Genomic DNA, 21,682 nt, shown 5'->3' with positions numbered 1-21,682 from the left:
CTATTAAATACCAGAGGGATAGGAAAAGGAGGAAGAAAAACACAGAAAAAACAGTATCAATTTTGCATTTGTTTTAAAATCCATATAGGATTCTCTCTATCACAGCGACAGAAAAGGTAAGCAGGCTACAAAGAACATAAATAATGACAAAATACAAAAGCAATTAAAAACAGACATCTTGATTTGCAAATAATAAAAGGTTACTCCTAGGATTCACAGTGCTGATTCTTTCTGAAAACATTCAGGAGCTCTGCAAGGTACAACATATCTGAGAATTTAAAAACCAATACAAAAATGTTGATTTGTAGAAGTTAAATGCAACAAGGACACTGAATTATTAAGAAAAACATTTTCTGGGAAAGAGAACTCATGTTTGCAATGCTGAAGAGTGACAATTGCTGAAGACTGGGAGAAACTATTTTAAAAACTAGATTTTAAAATGTCAAATTATGTACTCCTACAGAAGAACATGAGAGTTATCAGCTAACAGTAGTGGACATGTTTATGGTCTATTGAAACCAAGCTCAGTTATTTAAACAAAGAAAGCCATATGATCTAGGTCTATAAAAGAAAGGGTTATTTTGTAACTCCTATTATACAGAGCAGAGCCTTCTAAATACAGGAAGTAAAAAAAAAAAAAAAAATCAAAGAGAGGTTACTTTTAAAATATACTGATTTTATGCAGATTCCATATGTGACCCGACCCTAACTTGCTGTAGTCCACCACCTATTAGATGTGTCGCATTTTTATTTGATAATGTATTTCTAGTTCAACTTCCAAAGATTGAAGAAAAGTTTATTTTTAAAAAAATTTTTTTAGAAACCTTTATTACATACCATCTAGTTTCATTTGCTCTGGACAATAATAGTGTATCACAGCTAGAAGAGCAGCACCATCGCTACCATCTTTCATCAAATCTTCAAGCAAAGGAAAGTAAGGTAATTGCCTGCTTGAAAGATGGTCCCTTCGGTAACGCACCTAACAAAAGAAAAGAAGCATTCATATGATGCTAACAAAAAGAAAGAAAAAAAAGGAATTTTTGTTAAGCACTGAAAACTCTTTACGGTGGATCCTTTATAGCATTCTGCTCTAAGTCAAAAATAATTTACAAGGTTATACTTTTCTCTCAATGGAAGCCAATTCTGAAGAATATGGTGCTTCCCTTTTCATCATTCTCCTCATATCTGGAAGCAATCCGTGCTGCTGAATTCCTAGCTTCATTCACACATTTTAATTTATTACAAGCAATTTAAGTCAAAATCCTTCCACACAGATGCATGAATGCAGCAGATCCAAAGAAAGAGACACAGATAACTACATGAAAACACTTAAAGCTTAGGGAAAAAAAAAACCCAAACCACACACAGCAAAAAAATAATTCAGATGAGCCAGCGATTTCTCATACACTACCTACATCCACAGACTTGCCACCATGTCCACAGACAGCACAGTTCTCTCAGAGAGATTCAAAACATCGTATGTCTGGCAAGCCAGTATACAATACTAATGTCGTGCAAAAGAAAAAAAACACGGCCTTTTCCAAAAATGGTCAGCAAGAGGAGCGAGTAGGCCTTTTAAATCAACGGCAACACTCTCCTTGATTTCAGTATAGGTCAGTATCAAACTCTTCTGCAACCCCCCCCCCCAGCCCTCACACAATTTGGAGCATAGCTGAAGAGTAGCTGAAGCCAGTCAATTAAAGAACAAATCTTGGCATTGCTTCTTGCAATTTTTGCAAGAAAAGTTTTAGTGTTGCTATTTACTAAGCATCCGCATGCTAGCTAGACTAGAAGGCTGTATCTAAGTTTGAGCAGCAAAGCGATCGGGCAAGCAAAAGAACAATACGCTACAGAGCCTTGCAGAAATACCTTTCAGCATTGGAAAAAGATTCCTTTTACACTTTAGCGCATTACTATCACTTAGCATCTAACTATCTTGACTGATGTGCTGGCCTAACACGCAGATGTACAGAGAATGCATTTAATCATCAGAGGAAAGTTGGATTTTACCAACGGTATCATACACTTTCCAAGACAACCTGGGAAAGCCCTCTACGCAAACACACACATACTCATACGTGTCAATTTAGCATGGCACAGGCTGAGAAAAAAAATCTGTTCAAAGGAATGAAGATCACTTATAATCAGAGTAATAAGAACCAGTTTCATTCATTTTTTTTGCACAAATATAAACATGCTACATTAAGCTTCCCTGGCAAAGGCAAGTAACTCTAAAAGCTATGTCTATACACTAAGGCTATTCTTCCTCTCCTTTTACCAGGTGCAAATTATTTTTCCCCAGCCTGGAGCACTCCACAAATATGTAATGGAATGTGAATCATACTGTACCACACGAGCATATTCCACAGGTTCCAGCATGCAGTGCGATATGGCATGCATCAGATCGGGCTTACACAAAAAGAAATAGTGAGATATATGATGGTGATTATTCGAACAGGAAAATCAAATCAAATGCATTAGCAACATCCATTATGCACTGGAAATGTGGTCGTTAAGTCTGATAAAATAAGTATGCACACTAAGGTGAACTGGTTAGCTTAAAAGGTTCATCATTCACTTAGTCGAAGCAAGCACATTAAAGAAACTTCAGAAATTTCTTTTTAAACTTCAGTTCCTCCTGTATGTAAAGTAGATACAAGTATTTCCCTTCCAATAAGCTTAAATGGAATTTAAACCAACTACAGTCAATACTGAGAACTAAAATCTGTAAGAATTCCTTGTTTATTTTAGCTTTGGTGAAAAAAAAAAAACAAACCACATATTTATCATCAAGAAGGTTTTTTTATGGACTTAATTTAATTCCTTATTTTTTGCTCAACTATTATTCTCTTAACCATTCAGTCTTCTATACTGAAAATTCTGAATTCTTTCTTATAGTCTAAGCCGAGTTTTGTGGTTTGCTCCCCCCCCATGCATACAATTAATGACATTTGTATGCGTTAAAGTGCAGAAATGGGTGCTACTGAAAGAGATAACTCTATATTAAAAAAAAAGTCACAAAAGAAAAAAGAAATACAGAAGTGACACAGTGTGACAACTACTATGGAGACTGCAAAATCTGTCAGTAAACCAGTATAATCTAAGTGGTACTGGACTAGCAGTGAGACAACCTCTATTTACTCCTTCCTTTACTGCCAACTTGCTCAATGATATCCTGCAAGTGAATTCCATTCCTGTAGTTTCTTCTGTCTCACCCAGTTGTCTCTACACAAAACATAAGCCTACTCAACTTCCTCGAAAGGCTATCAAATGTATGCCTCAAATACAGGTGCGATCTTTAAGCACAGTAGAACGTAAGTGATAAGCACTAGGTCAATACTTCATTACATACTGTCGCGGTCATTAAATGAGGCTGGAGACAGGGCTCTGTCACAGATTTTATCAGCCTGCAGGTGCCCACTTGAATTTCCTTTATTTTAGATATTTAAAGTTTTTACTGTGGCCCATACTTTTGGTTCAAACAAATAAAGCATTATGAGGCAGAGGAGTGGGACTGAACTCTCTGTGGAAAGGCAGAGAGATTGTGGGGACAGGTGACTGCCCGATCACGCCTGCCTTTTCCAAGTGCACTGCTCTTTGGAATTTGCAACCGAGACAACAGCTCTCATCTTCCCAGAGAGAAAATGAAAGTGCAAGTGCGGGAGAAAGGGTATCAAGGCTAAGGAAAGCAGAAGAAGAAAGAAAAAACTCTGCAAGTTGAAATAAAACCAGGAAACTTAGCCAAAAGCAAGCAGGCTTGCGTACTACAAGTGCGATTTTATTATTTTTTTTGTATATAGTGGAACTGATATTCCATTTTCACACTTCACCATAAAGAAAGTATTTTGTTCTGATACGCAAAATGTTAATTCTGCCTTTCCTCCTATTATGCCAGCATCAGTCTCCTTAATTTAGCATACAATTCTAACAACTGTCATAATGGGTCCAAACTGGTTTGTCAAATCTTCTAAGCCCATCTTAATGAATAACGGTGTTCTGGTTTTGACAGATTTACAAACCTGTGCAAGGGCATTATTTAATGAACTACTGCAAACATCTGGGTATCTTAACTATGGATTCAAAGATCAAGCAACCATTTAAACAGACCAGTGTTTATATCACCTTAGTGCTGCGATCAATTGCCTACTGACAACAAAAAGAGTAAATGCAACCATTTCGACTGTTAATTTTTTGTTTTTTTGCTGCTACTCCATATCCCTCACTCCTGCACTGTGGAAACAATTTTGAAATGCTGTAAAGTGATTATGCTATATGCTGTACAGTATGCAAAAATCACGTTATGAAAACTAAGCTTGATGACCCAAAAGCTTACACAGGTTTTGTGGTGTTTTTTTTTTTTTTCAAACACTGTCTAAGAAGCATTGTAATGGAAGCAAACACTCTGAAGAAATTTAAAAAGCCATGATTTTGTGGATGACAACTGGTGTAAAAGTAGTTCACTTACAGGTACTAATTTCCAATACCATTTGGAAGGAGACTGCTCAGGAAGCAAGGAAAGGAATGTAGGAATAGGAAAGGAACATCAGCAATGCAAGTTAAAAGCAGTAATACTTAAATGCACTTCAGCAGTAAACACTTTCATATCTTAGAGGACTTGTAGCCTAGACGTTTAGATTTAAAAATATTAAAATGAGACCCAGAAGTCAATAGAGAGTCAAATAGTTAAAGGGATCCTTCAGACCACACATCAACTTGTAAATTAAACAGCTCTTTAGCTCATTGAAGGATACTATTTTACACAAAAAGCACGTAAAAAACCTTCGCCACTAACATGAAAGTTAAATAACTGTGCCTTGTTCGTATGTCACACCTTTATCCCCTTTGCACAGCAATGCCAGTTTGAGGAAAACACACAGCAGTTTTTCTTAAGGCTTCATCAAATCATAAACTGGGAGCTCAGATAGCCGATATACATTATGTTTGAGGAAGATCTATTTTACATTCTCCAGAAATGAAAGTGTACTATATTTTGCAATGTTAGTGCATTGTGATATAATTTCAAGGGAAAAAGGTGGAAAAAACTACACACACACACGTAACATTTGAATGCCAAGAGTATGCTTGCTAAATAGAACTTGAATAAGCCTCTGAATATACATTAGACAATTAACCCATGCAAAATTAATATGACCCAAGAGCTTTCAAAATATATATTATATATTTTGTGCTGTGAAAGCTGAGTCATAGTTACCCATGTAAAATTGATACAAGTTATTTTAAGTTGAAACAAGTTGTTTCAGTCCAACTGAAACTTAAAGGAAAGTCAGAAGATACCAGTGGGGTTGAAAGGTAAGGAAGGGCACTGATGATAGGCACAACACAAATGGCATGCACAAGATCTCAGGAGTGCCAAGGACTGGATGCCTCACATTTCTCTGACAAAGAAAATACTAAGATGTTTGTGTTTAAATCCATTAATCAGCAATACACAAAATCACAACTGAAGACAAATTTGTTTTACCTTTTGGTGCCCTGGACTTTCCATTAGTTGCTGTTTTAATTTAATCTCTTTCTCTGTTATCTCTCTCATTTTAAGGTTCACCTAAAAGGGCACAGCATAGAAAAGATACTAAAATACATCTGAATATATGTTTCCACAAGTCAAGTTTTCTTCTTCCTCCCCTTACTTAATGGTCAATCCATTCTACAAACATAAAAAGTTCATAGAATAATGTGTTACAACAGTTTTCAAGAACAGCTATCTGATTAGCAATAGCCATAATCACAAGGGAATCCTGGGTTTGCAAAGGAGACATTCTCTTTGGAATGTGACTCTGTTGTCACTCCAAAGGGTTTCAGTAACTTAACCTCTACCCTTTGAAAACTTTCAGTATTTCTGTTAACTGCATTCAAGCTTGTCAGAATTAAGCCTACCCTGTTATTTAATATGAAACAATGCTTCACCGAAAAAAAACCCCTCATAGCAGCTTGCTTGAAAATAAAGACAATTTCTACAGTTTTCCTAATTTAGTTCTTAATTATCATCTTAGTTTTAAAATTTGCCTTGAAAAATTCACCAGCTTTATTATTATTATTACAGCATCCCTAAGAAAAATAAATTGCATTTCCTTGCTAGTCTGATTCTCTTTCCCAGTGCATTTGGAAACCTTGGGAAGCCAAGAAGATGAAATTAGAATACATTGCAGCAATAAGGGAAACAAATACCATTAATAATAATAATAATCTGTATTAGGAGGATATGATACCCAGCTACCCTTGGACTTGAGGTAACACATAACAACACAGTAATTAAAGCAGTTCTCTTCATCTGAAGTGGAAAAGATGATAGAAATGCACAGGTAAGAAAAATGGAAGGAAGACACTCATCAGAACCTTTTTAAAAATCTGAAAAGTGACAATAAGAAACAGGCACACTTTTCCCGAAGTAAATTTTACCTTGTTAATCCAGAAAACCATTGCATCCTCCAAATCATAGGGCAGTTCTTTCGAGGCACTGAATGTAGAGAAACGCTTGACACTAGCAACGACCTTTTCGATGCTGATCATTTCTACAGTATAGGCCATCATAAGAGCATCAATCATTGCCATATGAGAACTCTAAAAGAAGAAAACAACAGGTATTGAAAAATAAAATCCTTTAAGAAAAAAAAATTATATATTCTAACTGTATTTAAAATAAAAAAATTCCTGAGGCTAGTGACCTAGAAATTAAGAGCTCTTCATTCCATTAACTATTTTAAATAGTGTTAAATAAAAAGAAGGTCATTAGGTGGATTTAATCAAGCTAACCATTTTGATTGGTGCACAGCCCAGATCAGATTCAGACACAGGTGTATCATCACTCTCCATGACGTAAATCCCTTTTCGAGACAGAGCCTGGATCACCGACTGGTGTCCCTGCAGAGCAGCCACCTGATCCCCCTTCAGAATGAGGCTGCAGACCCGGCAGTACAGCTCGCTGGACAGCAGCAGCTTGATGACGGGTGGTTTAATATGTTCTTGCTCATATTGATCTATGTAAAATGGGTCCTTCAGCTCCTCTGGGACGTTATCTGAAACAACGAAGGAACGTTTCAACAAGTGGCACCAGTAAGTGGCACCAGTTATAAACAAAAGTAAACATTTTTACTTTAATTCAAAGATAGCATATGAAAGAACAAAAAAAAAAACCCAAGCACAAAAATACTGAATGTAATTAAGTCTGCAGTTTCATATTGCAAATGGTTTTCAACAGGTCTTTGTGCTTACATTTTAATTAAAGCATATATAATTGGCTCCTGCCATATACATACTTCTATAAAATCCTATACATTAGCAGTTAGCTGTCTCAAGATACTCGAGTCCCTTTCAAGAAAGCACTTCAACATGGACAAAAGTCCCACTGTCCTCTATGCATCTCTAGCTGTTTCCTTGAATAAGACCCAGCTTACTCAGAATGATACGCTATCACTTCTACTGATTAGTGCATATTATTAGTATTTTAATTTTATTTGGAATTATAAATAATTTACTTAGATCACAGGCTAAAATGCTCCGCGTATCAGATTGGCAAAGTATATATATAATCTTCAAAGCAAAATTTACAGCTATTTCAAGCAATATCCCAAAATATCTGTGCAGAGCAATTAAACAACTGCAACGCTCAGTCACTAAGAAGGGCCAGCCAAACATTCTCAAATTGAAAAAGAAAACTAAGCCACCTACTTCTTGGTTCTAACTGCCAAATGTCATAGAAAGACCAAAATATCAGAATAAAACCTTAAGCATTTTACAAAAGGTTTGCAAAACAATGGAGTCTCCAGAGAGCTGATTGTCTATGCTTTTTAAGACGAGGGTATTGAAGTGAACTATTGCAGCTTCTCAGCCTTTACATAAAAATTAAAGCCTATGAAGCAAAACCATTCCACATGAATTTTAAACCAAGTCTAAAATGAACTTCTTTTGGAATGGCACAATTTCCACAAGTTGTCTTACTATTTTATCTAACTAAACACGGATCCTGAGTGTAGTAAGTTACATGCAAGTTAAAATTAACAACACAGAAGACTTCATCCTCGCACACCACTTCTTCCCCACCAGTTCCCAACCCTCAAAGACGTACACTTTCGCTACAAATCAGCACAGCTTCATAGCTGGCAGGAAAGAAAGGCACTAACAACAACTCATACTCTGATTGCTCTAAACACGTCTAAGGCATTTCAAATCCATACGTCGCTAGCTGAAGTACTGCCAGCGCTGAAGGTGGTAACGCTACAACACAAAGCAAATGTCAACTGATTCCAACAGCTGAAAGTGGAAGGGAACACTGTTGTAAGCAACAGTTTCTTGATATTATTGAAAAGACATAAACCAAGTTAAAAATAGATATATCCCAAAATAAATCTTCTACTCATATTCAGTAATCAGACTAGAAGCTATTGATCTTTGTAATAGCCTAGCGGTAATAATGAGAGTCTTCAACTCCAGCAAAAATACTTTTTAGCCTCAGGTGTGTTGTCTTAAGAGAAGCCCAACATTTCATGATTTTCAAACACAAAATTCTGTCTTATGCTATCCAGTCACTCTGAAGCTCTTCCCCCGAAGTCACTTCAACAGTTCATTTTGAATATGTACATCCACAGTTAAAAGCATTATTAATTTGGCAGCATATTTACTTTTCATTCAGCTCATTTCCAGAATAATTAAATTTCCCCATTCAAAAAAACTCCTACCCGTAGCATATCTTTGAACGGCAAAATAAGCCACACAGTATTTGTATGCTGCAGAGCACTTAATTTTCATAAAGAAGAGGAACTAAGACAGAATGTTATCAATTACATGAGCCAGAAGTACATCTCAGTTAAATAAAAATACGTAGTAAACCAGTGTTGTCGTAACAGCTCTAACAGTTGCTCAGTTAGTCATACAGTACTGACCCTATTTTCCAAAACGGAAAGCTTTTTGACGTTTTTAAAAATTAAGATCACTCTTTTTCCTTTATGTGATATCGAATGCTGTGATACATGGACTATATACTGAAGATGGTTGGGAGAGACACAATAAAACCCCACTGGCACTATATAAGTAGCATTTGCTAACGTGGGTGTCTAGTTGTAGTGAAATAGATAATAAATTCAAATATTTTTAATCTTCATAACATTACTCAACCTGACCTAAAAAGGCTGTTGAAAGCTAATTCCATTTAATGGTCATCGCCATTTCCAGAAAGAGAACTGGAGCTTCCATTTCTGAAGACTGAGGAAAGATCCAAAAATCAAAACGTAAAGCAGCTCATATAATTCAACATTTTAGCTTCATTACAAGCAGCTACACCGTTAACAATCAAAGATACATTACTTTTTACTAAAATAATTTGTGAAAGGAAATAATAGAACACTAGCTCATAAAATATCCACGAAGTAGCACATTTCTGGCAAGAGCATTAGCACCACTCCAAGTTTTGAAGGCTTTTTTAAAACAAAAAATAAAAAAAAGCAAATTCAAAATGTCTGAAATCTGAAGTACTTAGACACGGGTTTTAGTTCAAACACCTGCCCTCCACCAGCTCCACAGACCCCCGCAGAGCAGCGTAACCGAGGTGACTGTCTGAAACTGCGCTGCGAGTAATGGCTGGACAAAGGAACCCTGAACTTCCTCCAGCACATCAGCTGCCCAGCTGTCCGTGCAGATACTGCACCAGCAGACAGCCAGCCGCTTCGGATTGTCGTCAGGTCCCTCTTCCACATGTTAGGCTGCGATTTTATAGACTGTAACAACAGAAAGCAAAAAGCATTCTCTTCCAACACTAACATACCCACAAGGGATACAATCTATTAGATCGAGATCTTTACACAGATTATTAAAACAGAAGAGACTATTGGAATATGATGCTCAGCCTCCTGCGTGACAAGGGCAGTAAGACCTCCCACATTAAAAATCATTAAAATGTTGCTAGTTTAAATGAAAAATCAAAAGCCTTTCTAGCAATAAATGGACCTAGTTCTTAGTGATGAGATCCCATGTCACAGAAATCAATATATTTAAAAAAATAAATAAATATACCTTGTATCTCAGCTACCGTTCCTTAGTCTGAACGTCCATTCAAGAGATTTGAAATCTTTTTCACCTATACCGAAGAAACCTCTAACTTCATGTTCTGATCTCCATACAATTGCTTAAGGACTGAATGGGTTTGGATTGACCAGGATTAAAGATACAGAGGGGGGAATAACTTCTAGTACCAGGATTAATAATCTGAATACTGTCATAAAAAGTTTATTAATAAACATTAATCCTCCCATAATTGCAACTTATTTCACTGTCAACACCTGCCCAGTTTTGTTTTCTAGATTAGTGTATATAAGACTTCTGCCAGCTAAGCTTGCCTATCTGTGACAGAAAGGAACAGTTTTGTAACTAATTTGATGTCCTGACTACAGGCCCCCAGAAATTTTAAGATTAAAAAACCACATCAAAGCTCAAGAGTGGTAATATTAATGTTACTATTTAATTCAAATTTATTTCATACTGGACATAATCATACTAACCACATGGCAGACACAAATAAATGAGAAATAAATGGCAGGAAAAAACTGTAATGCAAAAAGGATGCTATAGAAGTATGTAACTCTGAGTTGAGAAACTTCCAAATATCATAGTTGTAGACGTCCTGTACACAATACAATTATCTCAAACGGGGTAACACAGCCTTCCTAGGCAGCCACAAAAAGTGCTATAATTGTGAGATATCTTCAATACCTGAAATCCGCATCTGAAAGTGCAATGTAAGAGACCTATTTTATCTTTCACATCTCTGCTAATTCTTCTTATCTGTAGTATAATGCCACATAAACCACTTGCAGCACCCAGGTCTGCTCATTCCCCAAAACCCCCTTAAAAATGTCAAATTGCCACATTGCCAAAAAATCTCAGAAAAATGTTGTCAGTTTTAGAACAATTATACACCATCAGAGTTAACCTAATGCTAATTCAAATAACACACCATGAATATACGAGTAGCCACTGGATAGCTTTTCTCCCCAGTTCTTATGGATCAGGCAAGCTCCAAAAGTGTCATACACTTTTTGCTTGCCTCACTGTAGAATGTGTCAATGCCCTTTTTGAAGAAAATGTCCCAGTCTTTCCAAGTCCCAGTTTCTATAAGCATCTTTTTCAACACCTTACTTTGATGACCTATAACTGAACTTAGATGTTAGAAAAATTCAGTTCATCAAAACTTGTATTTTTATGCATTTATGCTTTGGAATGTGGGAAAATCAACATGAAAAATTAACTTCTGAGCAATTAACTCCCAAGCTATAGCTACAAAAATTTCCACTCGAGCAGTTTAACAAATCCTACCAAAGCAAACCAAAAACAATTAAACAACATTCTTTTTTTTTTCCCTTACAAAAAGGTCTCCAATACCATCTTAATTCTAAAACGGAGTCACTTTTACGTTCCTATTGCATGTTATCAAAAAGCTTACAAACACTTTCTGCTTTTCCTAATGTGCTTTCTGAGCTGTGACCCCAGGAAAATGTTAGCATCAACTTCAACGCAAGCTTTACAGTTGCCAGTTTTGGACAAACTGAGGTGTTTAAAAGACATAAAGCTTAAAAACTACCAGTGGTTTTATAGTAACTTAAAAACAATGGCACATAACCTGATAATCAGATCTGTGAAGGCATACATCACTAATTCAGTTTGGTTTAAGTTTTCTACCAAGAATTGTCAAAGAATTTACCACGCTACACTCAATATCAGAGTTGACAGGATCTCTTTCACACATGGATTTTATGTAAATTTTACACCACGTTATGTAGTTGCATCCAGTCAGCTTATTCTAGCGCAAAAATGCTCATTTTTGCTGTTTCCCATATTTATAAAAACAAAGTAATAACATATTTTTTCCAAGTTTCAGCAGCGTAAACTCTTAAGTGTTCTTGCCCCACTGAGCCTACTGGAGAGATACCTCGACCAGCTACTTTTATAAAAGATGAAGGCCTCAAAAGTAAACCATCATATTTTCTCATGAAGCAATTCTTTTGGTCTGTTCCATCATATCAATGAGTTCTAATCTCTCAAAAAACTCTCAGTTCCAAATATAAATCATTGTGTAGAACATAGTTTACAGGACTACAAAAATAACTTCACTTGTAACAACCACCAGAGAGACAATTATTGCCAGGCTCCCCTCTCCTCGCTTTAGGGTAGGGACCATTTCTTTATCATCTCACTTACAAAAATCTGTTCAAAGACGACTGCCTGATTATGGTTTGATAAAGAAAAATACAGCAATCTGAACAAATTTGACTTATCCCTTGAACTGGAGACGCGGCTACACCCCAGATCTTATTTTACCTCCAGAAGCACGAAGAACTGGTTTCACATGGAAAGAGAGCCAAAGCATCATGGTAAACAGAATGAAGCTTATTCAAATTCTGGGTAGGATTTCATTAGTATCGGTATCTGCTCACAGAATTATTTAGTACTGTATGGATGTCCTCTAAGCTGCAGATCACAAGCAGAAGCTACCCCTTCTTAGCAACTAAGACCACCTGCATTTTAATAAAAACACTATTTGTTGGTTCTCAGTACAGAACTGTATTATAAACTCTGTAAGTGATCTATAATATTACACATGAAAATTTACATACAACAGGCAGAAAAAAAAAAAAACAGGCTAAAGACTTTGTATACTTCTGGTGAGAGGGACCACACTCATTATCATATCTTTTGATCAAGCATAAAGCCACAAACCGGGATGAAGCAAAAGAGCAAAATAATAATTACGGAATTCTTCACCCCTGTAAACTTCACACAAGTAATATTCAGTGTTTATAAAACAGGCATTACTAAAGAAACAAATGTTTAACTATTGAATATTTGCAAAACAAAACAGCTTTCTTAAAAATATTTTCACTATGGACCTGAGAAGAAAGCTGACAAAGAATAGAAGCAGGGAACCCAGGGATTTAGGCAATTTTGCCCAGGAAACGTGCTCACACTGCCTCTGCCAACTGGTAACTGTGGGTATCTATTACGGTACTGTAAAACCTTATTTAACAGGTAAGTATTAAGTATTTCAAAGACCAAAGAAAGCCACAATTTGCATTTCCCCTGCAATGCATTAGATTAGTCCTTGGCTTTCCTGCCTGTACCTTGCCAAAGGTCTCAGGCTAATGTTAGCATTAAGCCTGGAAACTATGTAAAGCTCCTAGCCCTAATAAATAAAACCCACCAAGTTCATTTTGAAAAATCCAAATTTTACAAATCATCTTAAAGAAGAAACAACATTTGTTATGGAAAGGGCTGCAGACAACCCACTTGCTCGCAGCAAGCTGCAACACTGAAAAACTTCCATATACTCCTTCCATATCTACATTCTAATACGAAAACCGTGATGAAGTACTAACTAAGTCTGCTGAGAAATCAAAATTTTTCACTGGCATCGTCTATTTTCCCAAGTCGTACCAAATGAAAATGTACTAGCTGTGTTTGTTCTGACTGCTGCTGCTGCTCAGAGCCTGAGGGGACAGTGGCGCTTAAGGACCAGGTCCACCTCCCTCTGCTCAGCTTTGCACAGTGCGTGGCCCTGTTTCTGCTTGGCAATCTGGTTCACTCCACCGACTGTGAAAAAGTGATCTCTCCCACGGATGGCTTGCCAAGCCTCTCTAAACCTCCCACACTTGCCTCCTGTGAACTCAAGTTCCACAAACTCAGTGGCACCCTTGCTCCTCAGCCACTTAAACGTCATGAATTGTATTTTCACACTGACAGTAGAATTCCTTAAAGTGCACATTTGGTTCTAATCAAAGTTTGCTGATGAAAAAGAGAGTTCTGTTCTAATCAAATTCCATTCCCTCAAACTACTCTCTCAGCTAAATGGACTTTATAATCTCTCAAGTGTATAGAAGGTTTCCAGATGTTTGTGCACAGACTTTTAGAGCGATCCACAACAGTGCTCCCCGATTTATTTGGGGACATGGATGCCACTGAATGGAGAAACACTTTCCTTCACAACATCGTTCCCCTCTGTCTTCTGGAATTCGGACAAACAGCTGTAAGACCTCCCTCTGGACTCCATCTGCGACAGCCAGGCAGCCACCGCAGACAGACAGGAGGAGCCATGGGCTTCCAGAAACAAACCATTCCGCCTAATTCCTATGCAAGAGGAGGGGTTGTCTCTCTAGCAGCATCTGTGTTGAAGAGGTAGCTGTGCTCAGTTGTTTGGCTACCAAAATTCTCTCTTTTCATGGCCAGAAGGGAAAAAAGGAGGAATGCATCATCAAATGAAACAAAGGCCAAACTAGAACTTCAACTCCAAATCATGCGTCATGCATGCTCTCAGTAATTTGTCCTTGAGAAAAAAAAGAATTTTTCTACTTAGATGCCAGCTTAGATGTGGCGGATTCAAATATCCCATAACAGTAAACGGAAAATACTGTTTCAGGTAAAACCTGCAGCGATGGATGACTTTTAGTAACAGTCTACACTAGAATCAAATCCCTGTTCTTGACCATTCCCACAGTTAGGCATGAGCTTAGCCTTACTCAGATGAAAATGACATCCAGGATACGCACCAGCATTTGAAAGATTAAGGCACAAAATTATGTCAATTCATACATATCAACTCCAAATATAACATTTCAGAAAAACACTTTTTACTTAGGCACTTCAAGGCAGTTATGGAAGCCCTATCAGACAAGAATTCCTTCAGAACATAAGACAGTGTTTTAATATTATAAACAGAGGAGCATTTTTTTTTCCACCAGATTGACCAGAACTAAGTCTAAAATAACAAGAAAGCCCCCCAAAACTTTCATCTGCCTAGTGAGATTTTACATAACAAATTCACAATTGCTTGGTAGCTGCCCAAGACCCAATGAACAACATCCAATATCTGAACACAAAAAGAAAACCCTGAGAGACGACAAGTAATGTATTAAATTCAAATATTATTCAAAAGGATAATCACATAGGAAACCTTTTTAAACCCATCTCTCTATGAATTAAAGAGGCTTATAAATTTCTAAGTATTTTGCAATGCTGTTCCAGAAGTAATGGTTACTATGTGACAATGCCTTGCAGGAGCCATTTCAAAAATCAAACTAAATTTCCACGGGCCGTGGTCCCGCGAAGATACAAACACACAAAAAACCTTACTCACTGGAGCTAACCAACGCAACACCAAAAGCCCCAGTAGAAATATTTTTTCCTACTGTTCACGGCATTTAACTTTGATTAAAATATAATATGAATGAGCCTAAATACAAGCGGAAAAACTGGCAAACGCTGCTACAGCCTTCTCTACGCTAGAGATCACATTGTGTCATCATGAAAAGTGGGTTTCTTTTGCAAAATTTTTAGTCAAAAGGAAGCCAAACACTTACTCAACGTAAGCCTGCGTTGTCAAATGCATAAACAGACTTGCTGTTAACCAGCTAACTGGTCCAAGATACAGACACAACCCCAAGTTCTGGAGCCCCAGAAAACACTACCGAGAAACAGGAGGCCATAGAGCTTCCTCTGCAGCGTAGGATCCATGCCGGTCAATTCTAATTTAGGGCTAGCTTTCTTTCAAAGAAAGTCATAACATAAATAGTGCGTCTCCATGTCTGGAATATCCATTTTATCTCCGATGACTAAAAAGTCTTCAGGAAACATTACAAACAATTCCAGCAACCGAAAAATATTTACATGAGGAAATGCTTGTTCAGTTCTTTTAAGTTATCATTGTTTTATTAACACCCTCCCAAAATTCCCACATTTCTTAAACGTCATCTGATAAATGGGGTTTTTTTGGTCTCGTTGTTTGTAATGAAATACCTTCACTAATATTAAACATTATAAAACAATGATTTTTCTATTTTCCCTACAATCATTAAGATGATGAGGACACTGACAGAGCTGGAAATATTAAAAAGAAAAATAATTTAGACAAATATTCCAACAGGGATTAATGTTTAACTGCAGGAATGGACTGCTTTTCTTCAGCCTTGTCACAAAGTAAGCTAGCGCTAATCCATTAAGCATATTATGAGTTTGGCGAATTAGACTTAGATTAACAGGGCTACCTCATTTTCCAAAACAAGATTTTGCACATGTTTTTATTATATGTTTTGTTCTGGATAAACAAAAAACCACAAGTATTCCATCATATTTCTTCATAATGAAGCTACTGAAACTCAAGATGTATCTAGTAACAATAATTCACATCAGGTAGATCCAGTTCAAAACAAAAAAGCAAATTTCAGTAGATGCCAGGAAAATACTGTACAAATGATACTCCCAAGAATCTTTATTTTTCCATGTTTGACTGTAAAGTTTTATGAACAACATAAGGGAAAGAACAACTCCTCTATCACCTAGAACTTGCTGTTTTGATGTCACAGAACACAGACAAACTGTACCTGCTCATTCAACATCTTTTACAGACAAGAATGTTGCTGATCATAAATGTATTGCTTTTTAGTTCATTTTGAAACCAAAACCACAATCTGACACACACACAAAAAAGTCCTAACTGAGGGTATCAAGGTCCTAGCATCCGTTGGCCAAGACGACTAGGCAAGGAAGCACGCTAAAGGCTTCACAGCCCGGAGGGACTCGGGGCCTGCGAGCAGTGACATACAGTTCTGTGGAGGAAAGTCTACTTAGCTAAAATGAGGATTTAAACATTTTGAGGTATGCATTCTTCACAAGCACAATCTGTGAGCATTCACCATTAGGTTTGCTGACTCAGGGCATCTCATGCAGTTCCATTATTCCTGAAATAATATGTTCCTGAAACATAGAATATTACAAGAGAACAGACTGACATGTTATTGATATTTAAAACAAAGGTGATTTACGCCCAATTTAGTTACTTCTGGAGTGGCAGGGGAGACAGAAAAAGCAAGAACAAAACCAAGAATGACTTCCTGAGAGAAGTGATCTTACCTATTCCGTAGGCTTTAGCACAGATCCATTGTAGATTAGCAGCTATTTTTGCTCTGGCTGAATCATAGAGCTCCAAAGGGACAATCTCAACTGCACTATCTGTCAGGGCATCCATTTTTCTTCTGGTACTATCTCCACCCGCACAAACATCAACATCCACCATCTAAAACAAAAACAGAAGACAGCGGACTTTTCCACAAGCAATCACTCCCACTGCATTTTTAAAACCGAACAGGAGAGGAGTTGGCTGAATGGATCGCCAGCTCGCATTATACCAGGCACAATACGGTGGGCTGAACACCACAGGCCCGACATCCTTCAGGATTTTCACTGGAAGGGCTTATTTAGCAATTTGAAATCCACTCGGAAATCAAAAGACATCCGAGCCCAGAGCGACAATCCCTTTCTGTGGAAGCCAGGGATTTGCTCGCAGAAAGCCGCTTGCCGAGGCTACGAGCCGGCGACAGCGAAGGAAGAAAGGAGCAGCCCATCACCTGCCCGACCGCTGCAATAAAGAAAGGCTGAGGCGCTCCCTCCCCACCCTCCCCGCGCGCCCTCCGCCGCTCGCCCCCCGCAGCCCCCGCACCGCCGGCCCCGCCGGCCGCCTGGCAGCCGAACAATGCGGGCAGGTACCGCGGCCCCCGCCCGCGCCGCCCCCGCCCCGCGGGGCCGCGCCGGGGACAGGGCCAGGCCCGGGGCAGCACCTGGGGCTCCTTCCCTCGCCTCGCCCGGGAGAAGCAGCAGAGGTTTCTCGCCCGCACCCCCATGCCCGCGCCACCCCGCGCCGCTCGCCCCGCCGGGCGGCGGGAAGCCGCGCCGCGCCGGAGGAGGGCAGGGGGGACGGCGGCTCCCCCTCCCCGCCGCGGCCCAGCCCGCATCCCCGCCCCCACCCGGGAGGAGGAGGAGAGGGAGGAGGAGGAGGAGGAGGAGGAGGGAGAGGGGCGCAGCCCACCCGGCGCCGGGAGGCTGCTCCGCACACGGGAGCCGCCGAGCCCCCGCCGCCGCTCCCCCCTCACGCCCGCCCGCCGCGGCCTACAGGCCCCGCCGCCTCACCTTTCCGCGCTACCGCTGCCTCATCCCCGGGCCGCGGGGAGGGGGGGGCCGCCGCCGCCGCGGCACCCGGGGCCCCGGCGGCGCGCCGAGAGGCCAGAGGAGGCTCGGCGGGCCGGAGCCGGCGCCGGTGTGGCCGGGCGGGAGGGCGGCCGGGAGGGAGGGAGCCGCCGCCGCCGCCGTCGGGCCGGGGCTGCCAACGCTCGGGACCGCGCGCGCGCGCATGCGCCCGCCTCGCGCGCGCGCGCCCTCTCCCCCCCCCCCCCCCGCCCCGTCCTCCTCCTCTCCCCGGCCGGCCGGGGCGGCGCGCGCTCGGCGGGAAAGGAGGCGGGGCCCGCTCCCGCGCGCGCCGCCAGGCCCGGGCCGGCAGCCGGGCGGGCGGGGGGAAGCAGCAGTGCGCAGGCGCGGGGCTCGGCCGCCTGCGGCCCTCGCTAGGCAACCGTTGCCGGGGGAACGGGGACCGGCCCGCGCGGCGCGGGGAGCCCTGCTTCCCTCCCGGCCCCGCCGGGCCGCCCCAGGCCGGGGCAGGGCAGGGCAGGGCGGAGCCCCGGGCGGTGGTAGCCCTGCCCCGGCCCGTGCGGCGGGCCCGCTGCGCGGGGCTCCCGGGGGCCGGGCGAGCCCTCGCATCCGCAGCGCCCCGGCAGGCCCCGCAGCCCGCGGGAGGCTCGGAGGCCCCAGGCCTGCTCGGGCCGCGGTCTTCCTCCCCCCTTGTGAGGGAGGGAGTCCAGCCGCCTCCCCGGGTGGCGACCCCGTGCTGTGGCTTCCCGGCCCTGGCCACGTCTTCCGAGCACCGGGGGCCGTCGCGGGGGAGTGGTGAGGTGGCGCCGAAGGAGCCTTTCTGCTTAAACTGGGGCGAACGGCCCGAGGGGCTGGAGCCGCTTCCCCATCCGTACGGCACAGCAGCTCTGTCGGGCGGGTCCTGGTCCTCGGAACCCACGGTCCGGGAGAGGCGGGGCTCCGCGCGGGTTTAGGGAGCCAGCTCGCGGGCAGAACCGCGGGGTGGGGGCCTTCGCGGCGAGGGGTGCGCGGCTGAGCTCCGCCACCGCCAGCCCCCCGTTCCCTCCCTCGCCCCGGCAGCCTGGTGGGCCTCTTCCCGCGGTGGCACAACCTGTTGGCAGCTTCCCTGGGGCTTCCCTGGTAAGGCAGGGAAGCACAGACGTGCCAAAACATACTTTGCCTCTTGATTGTAAATCGCTAGCTGTGGAAACCTTCAGGTACACAATAAAGTCCGCCGTAGTAAAATCAGGCATTTGCTTGATCGCGTGAAGGATTGAGATCTCTCTCTGCTGCCAGCCACGCTTGCCAAAACATGGGTTGATAATTGGCGATACTTTTCTTCAGGTTATTACAAATAATTTCCCCCAAGATTTGATGTGTTAGTATCTGCTCACGATCAAAGGACATCAAAGACGGTTTTCAGGCAGAAGCCTGGCTTTTGCATCTTGCGTGTTTCTTAGCAAATAAAGTGTTTCCTCACCTGGTTTATGTCACGATCCGTAGATAACAGCAAGAAATGTTTGCCAGGTATAATATGTTGATTGTTGTTCTTTGCTGGGTGCAGTTAGACTATCAAAATCACCTTAGGGCCATTCTGCTGGGTGCAGTTAGACACTGTTGTCTAGCAGCCACTGTGCAGAGGCCGGCGTCCTGCCGCCCGCACGGAGAGCCTCGGGCTCATCCCGCCCTGTGCTGGCACTGCGTTTGTGATCCGAACTAGGTCCTGCAGATTAACTCGCTTGACAAGTGACTTTCAGGGCTCGTCTGAAAAGTGAAGCTACGTGATTAAGTGAGTAGAGGTTTGAGCCTTTAATGCCTGTGCTGGATAGATGAATTATCTTAATATCCAGCTACTGAAAACGTGATTATAAGTTTAGCTGCACAACAGTGAGAGTGGACTGCCTTTATTCTACCTAATTTTGTTATGATTCTCATTCATACATTATTTTTTACTGCATGTAACTGATGGATTACATGAATGTTTCAAAATCATTAAAGATTGATTTGGGTCTGTCTTAAGATTCAACATTTATTTCCCTATATCTTTTCAAAGTGCAAGCGAAGGGCATTCTGCTTTGTGTCATCAGGAAATATGATCTGGTGCTCAAAGGTTATTCCAGCCTCTATCGCTCTTCCATGTTGCACGATCATATGCAATTAAAGGAGATGTCCTTTGCAAACAACTTGCTAATTGTTTTATAGTCTCTGTTCGAAGAGTTCAGTTTTCAATACAGTTTTTCCAGGCTGTCGTTTTGTGGCGTTATCGTTATAACAAGCTGCTCTTGTTTTTAGATTAAGCATTAAGGCCCAATCCAAATCCCCTTAAACTCCGGAAGAATGTTTTCATTTGCGTGGTGGATTGGGCATTAAATGGACTGCAGAAACAGAAGGGCCCTTTGACTCTTACAGCAGGTGACTGCTACGACGAGGGTGAAGGTGCAACCGGGAGAAAACTGACCTACTTCTTCCTCTGACATATTTTTGCTAGAGGTGAAGAATGGATCCAGGTGTTAAACTTACCAGAATCACTTAGGAACAAAATATGTTTTAAGAGGGTGGCAGACTACCCCCGCAAAACCAAGCCAGTGTTACCTGGACCCCTGAAACTCTCAGAATAAAAAAGCGGAAAAGTTTGGCTCCAGAAAATGAACATTGTGGAGAAAAAGCGTAGGGGGGAGTCTAGCGGTAAGGAGAACACTCTCCTTTCACAGGCTTCTGCTGTATTTAGGATCCTGGCCTTAGAATTACCTCTTGTTCTACCCCTGTCACTTGTAGAGCTCTATCCTCCAGATCTGCGCTTCGGTATCACTGTCTTCCAGCCCAATGTGAAGTGAGCTGCCTCTTCTTCCTCTGTGGTAACACCCTGAAACCCTGTTACTGAGGGCATTTGCATGTCCGTGAGTGGAAGCTGAAATTAATGTTTGGGAAAAGTTTGTAGCTGATGATGAAGTGGTTTGTCAAGAACTCGGCACCATCCCACACCAGCGTCCTCAAAATTGTCCTGGAGATAAAAGGCCTGCATTTAAAATGGGAGGGTCATCAGCAGATTGCTAAAGGTGTTTGCTTTTTCCATGAGAAAATAAATGACTCTCCCATATTCAATAGCAGCAAATTCACCTTTAATTGGCATACCACTTGTTTCTTTCCTGTAGTCCACTACTGAACATGCTTCAAGGCTTTTCTTCTGGAAGGTGCTTTTCTATATGAAATAATTTTCCTATTAGTCTCCTGGATTCCTTAACCATTCAAAGTGGGTGTACACGTGAACTGACAAATACTGCGCAACTTGTCTTCCAGCAGAACTCTGAGATTAATTACTGGGAGGTAATACCTTTGAGAAATTACCATATTCACACTCGATGCCTATTACATGTAACAAAGCTAAACCCACGTGCTTGTTTTCTGCTGTACTGGAAGAACGCCTGGGATTTTGTTTTCTTCCACCATGTTTTATTTATCAGCATGGGAGACTACATGAGGAATAAGCGTATCGGTCCCTTGTCATCCCACGGACATTGGATCTAAATTTATGTTGTAAAAAATGTATAGTCTGTAGAAATATAAGTGTGCTGTGCACTGGGATCGTACAGGGTGGAGATACTTCCCGGGCGTGGAGAGAAAGCGAGAGTCGACCCATCAGTGGCACTAATCGGCACCTTCCAGTTAGGAAGGCCAGCAGGGAATCGGGATTCTCCCTCGGCATTACGAAAAGCACCTTCAGATGGAGGAA

General features: G+C 41.4%; 1 protein-coding gene across 1 annotated transcript in view; it reads right to left on the bottom strand.

Annotated features, from left to right (window-relative positions):
* CAMSAP1 (calmodulin regulated spectrin associated protein 1) overlaps positions 1-20,839 on the bottom strand; it is a 30,224-nt gene extending 9,385 nt beyond the window's left edge. Inside the window, exons 1-7 of the mRNA XM_059828648.1 lie at positions 20,831-20,839; positions 16,906-17,068; positions 6,772-7,034; positions 6,418-6,579; positions 5,483-5,563; positions 4,466-4,498; positions 838-979 (exon numbers count right to left, since the gene is read on the bottom strand). Coding sequence (XP_059684631.1) covers positions 838-979; positions 4,466-4,498; positions 5,483-5,563; positions 6,418-6,579; positions 6,772-7,034; positions 16,906-17,068; positions 20,831-20,839 — 853 coding nt within the window. The remainder of the gene's footprint in view (positions 1-837; positions 980-4,465; positions 4,499-5,482; positions 5,564-6,417; positions 6,580-6,771; positions 7,035-16,905; positions 17,069-20,830) is intronic.
* Positions 20,840-21,682: the final 843 nt, after the last annotated feature.

This window comes from Gavia stellata, chromosome 24 (genome assembly GCF_030936135.1).
Source record: "Gavia stellata isolate bGavSte3 chromosome 24, bGavSte3.hap2, whole genome shotgun sequence".
In the NCBI taxonomy this organism is placed as follows: Eukaryota; Metazoa; Chordata; class Aves; order Gaviiformes; family Gaviidae; genus Gavia; species Gavia stellata.
This window is presented reverse-complemented; position numbering and strand designations above follow the sequence as displayed.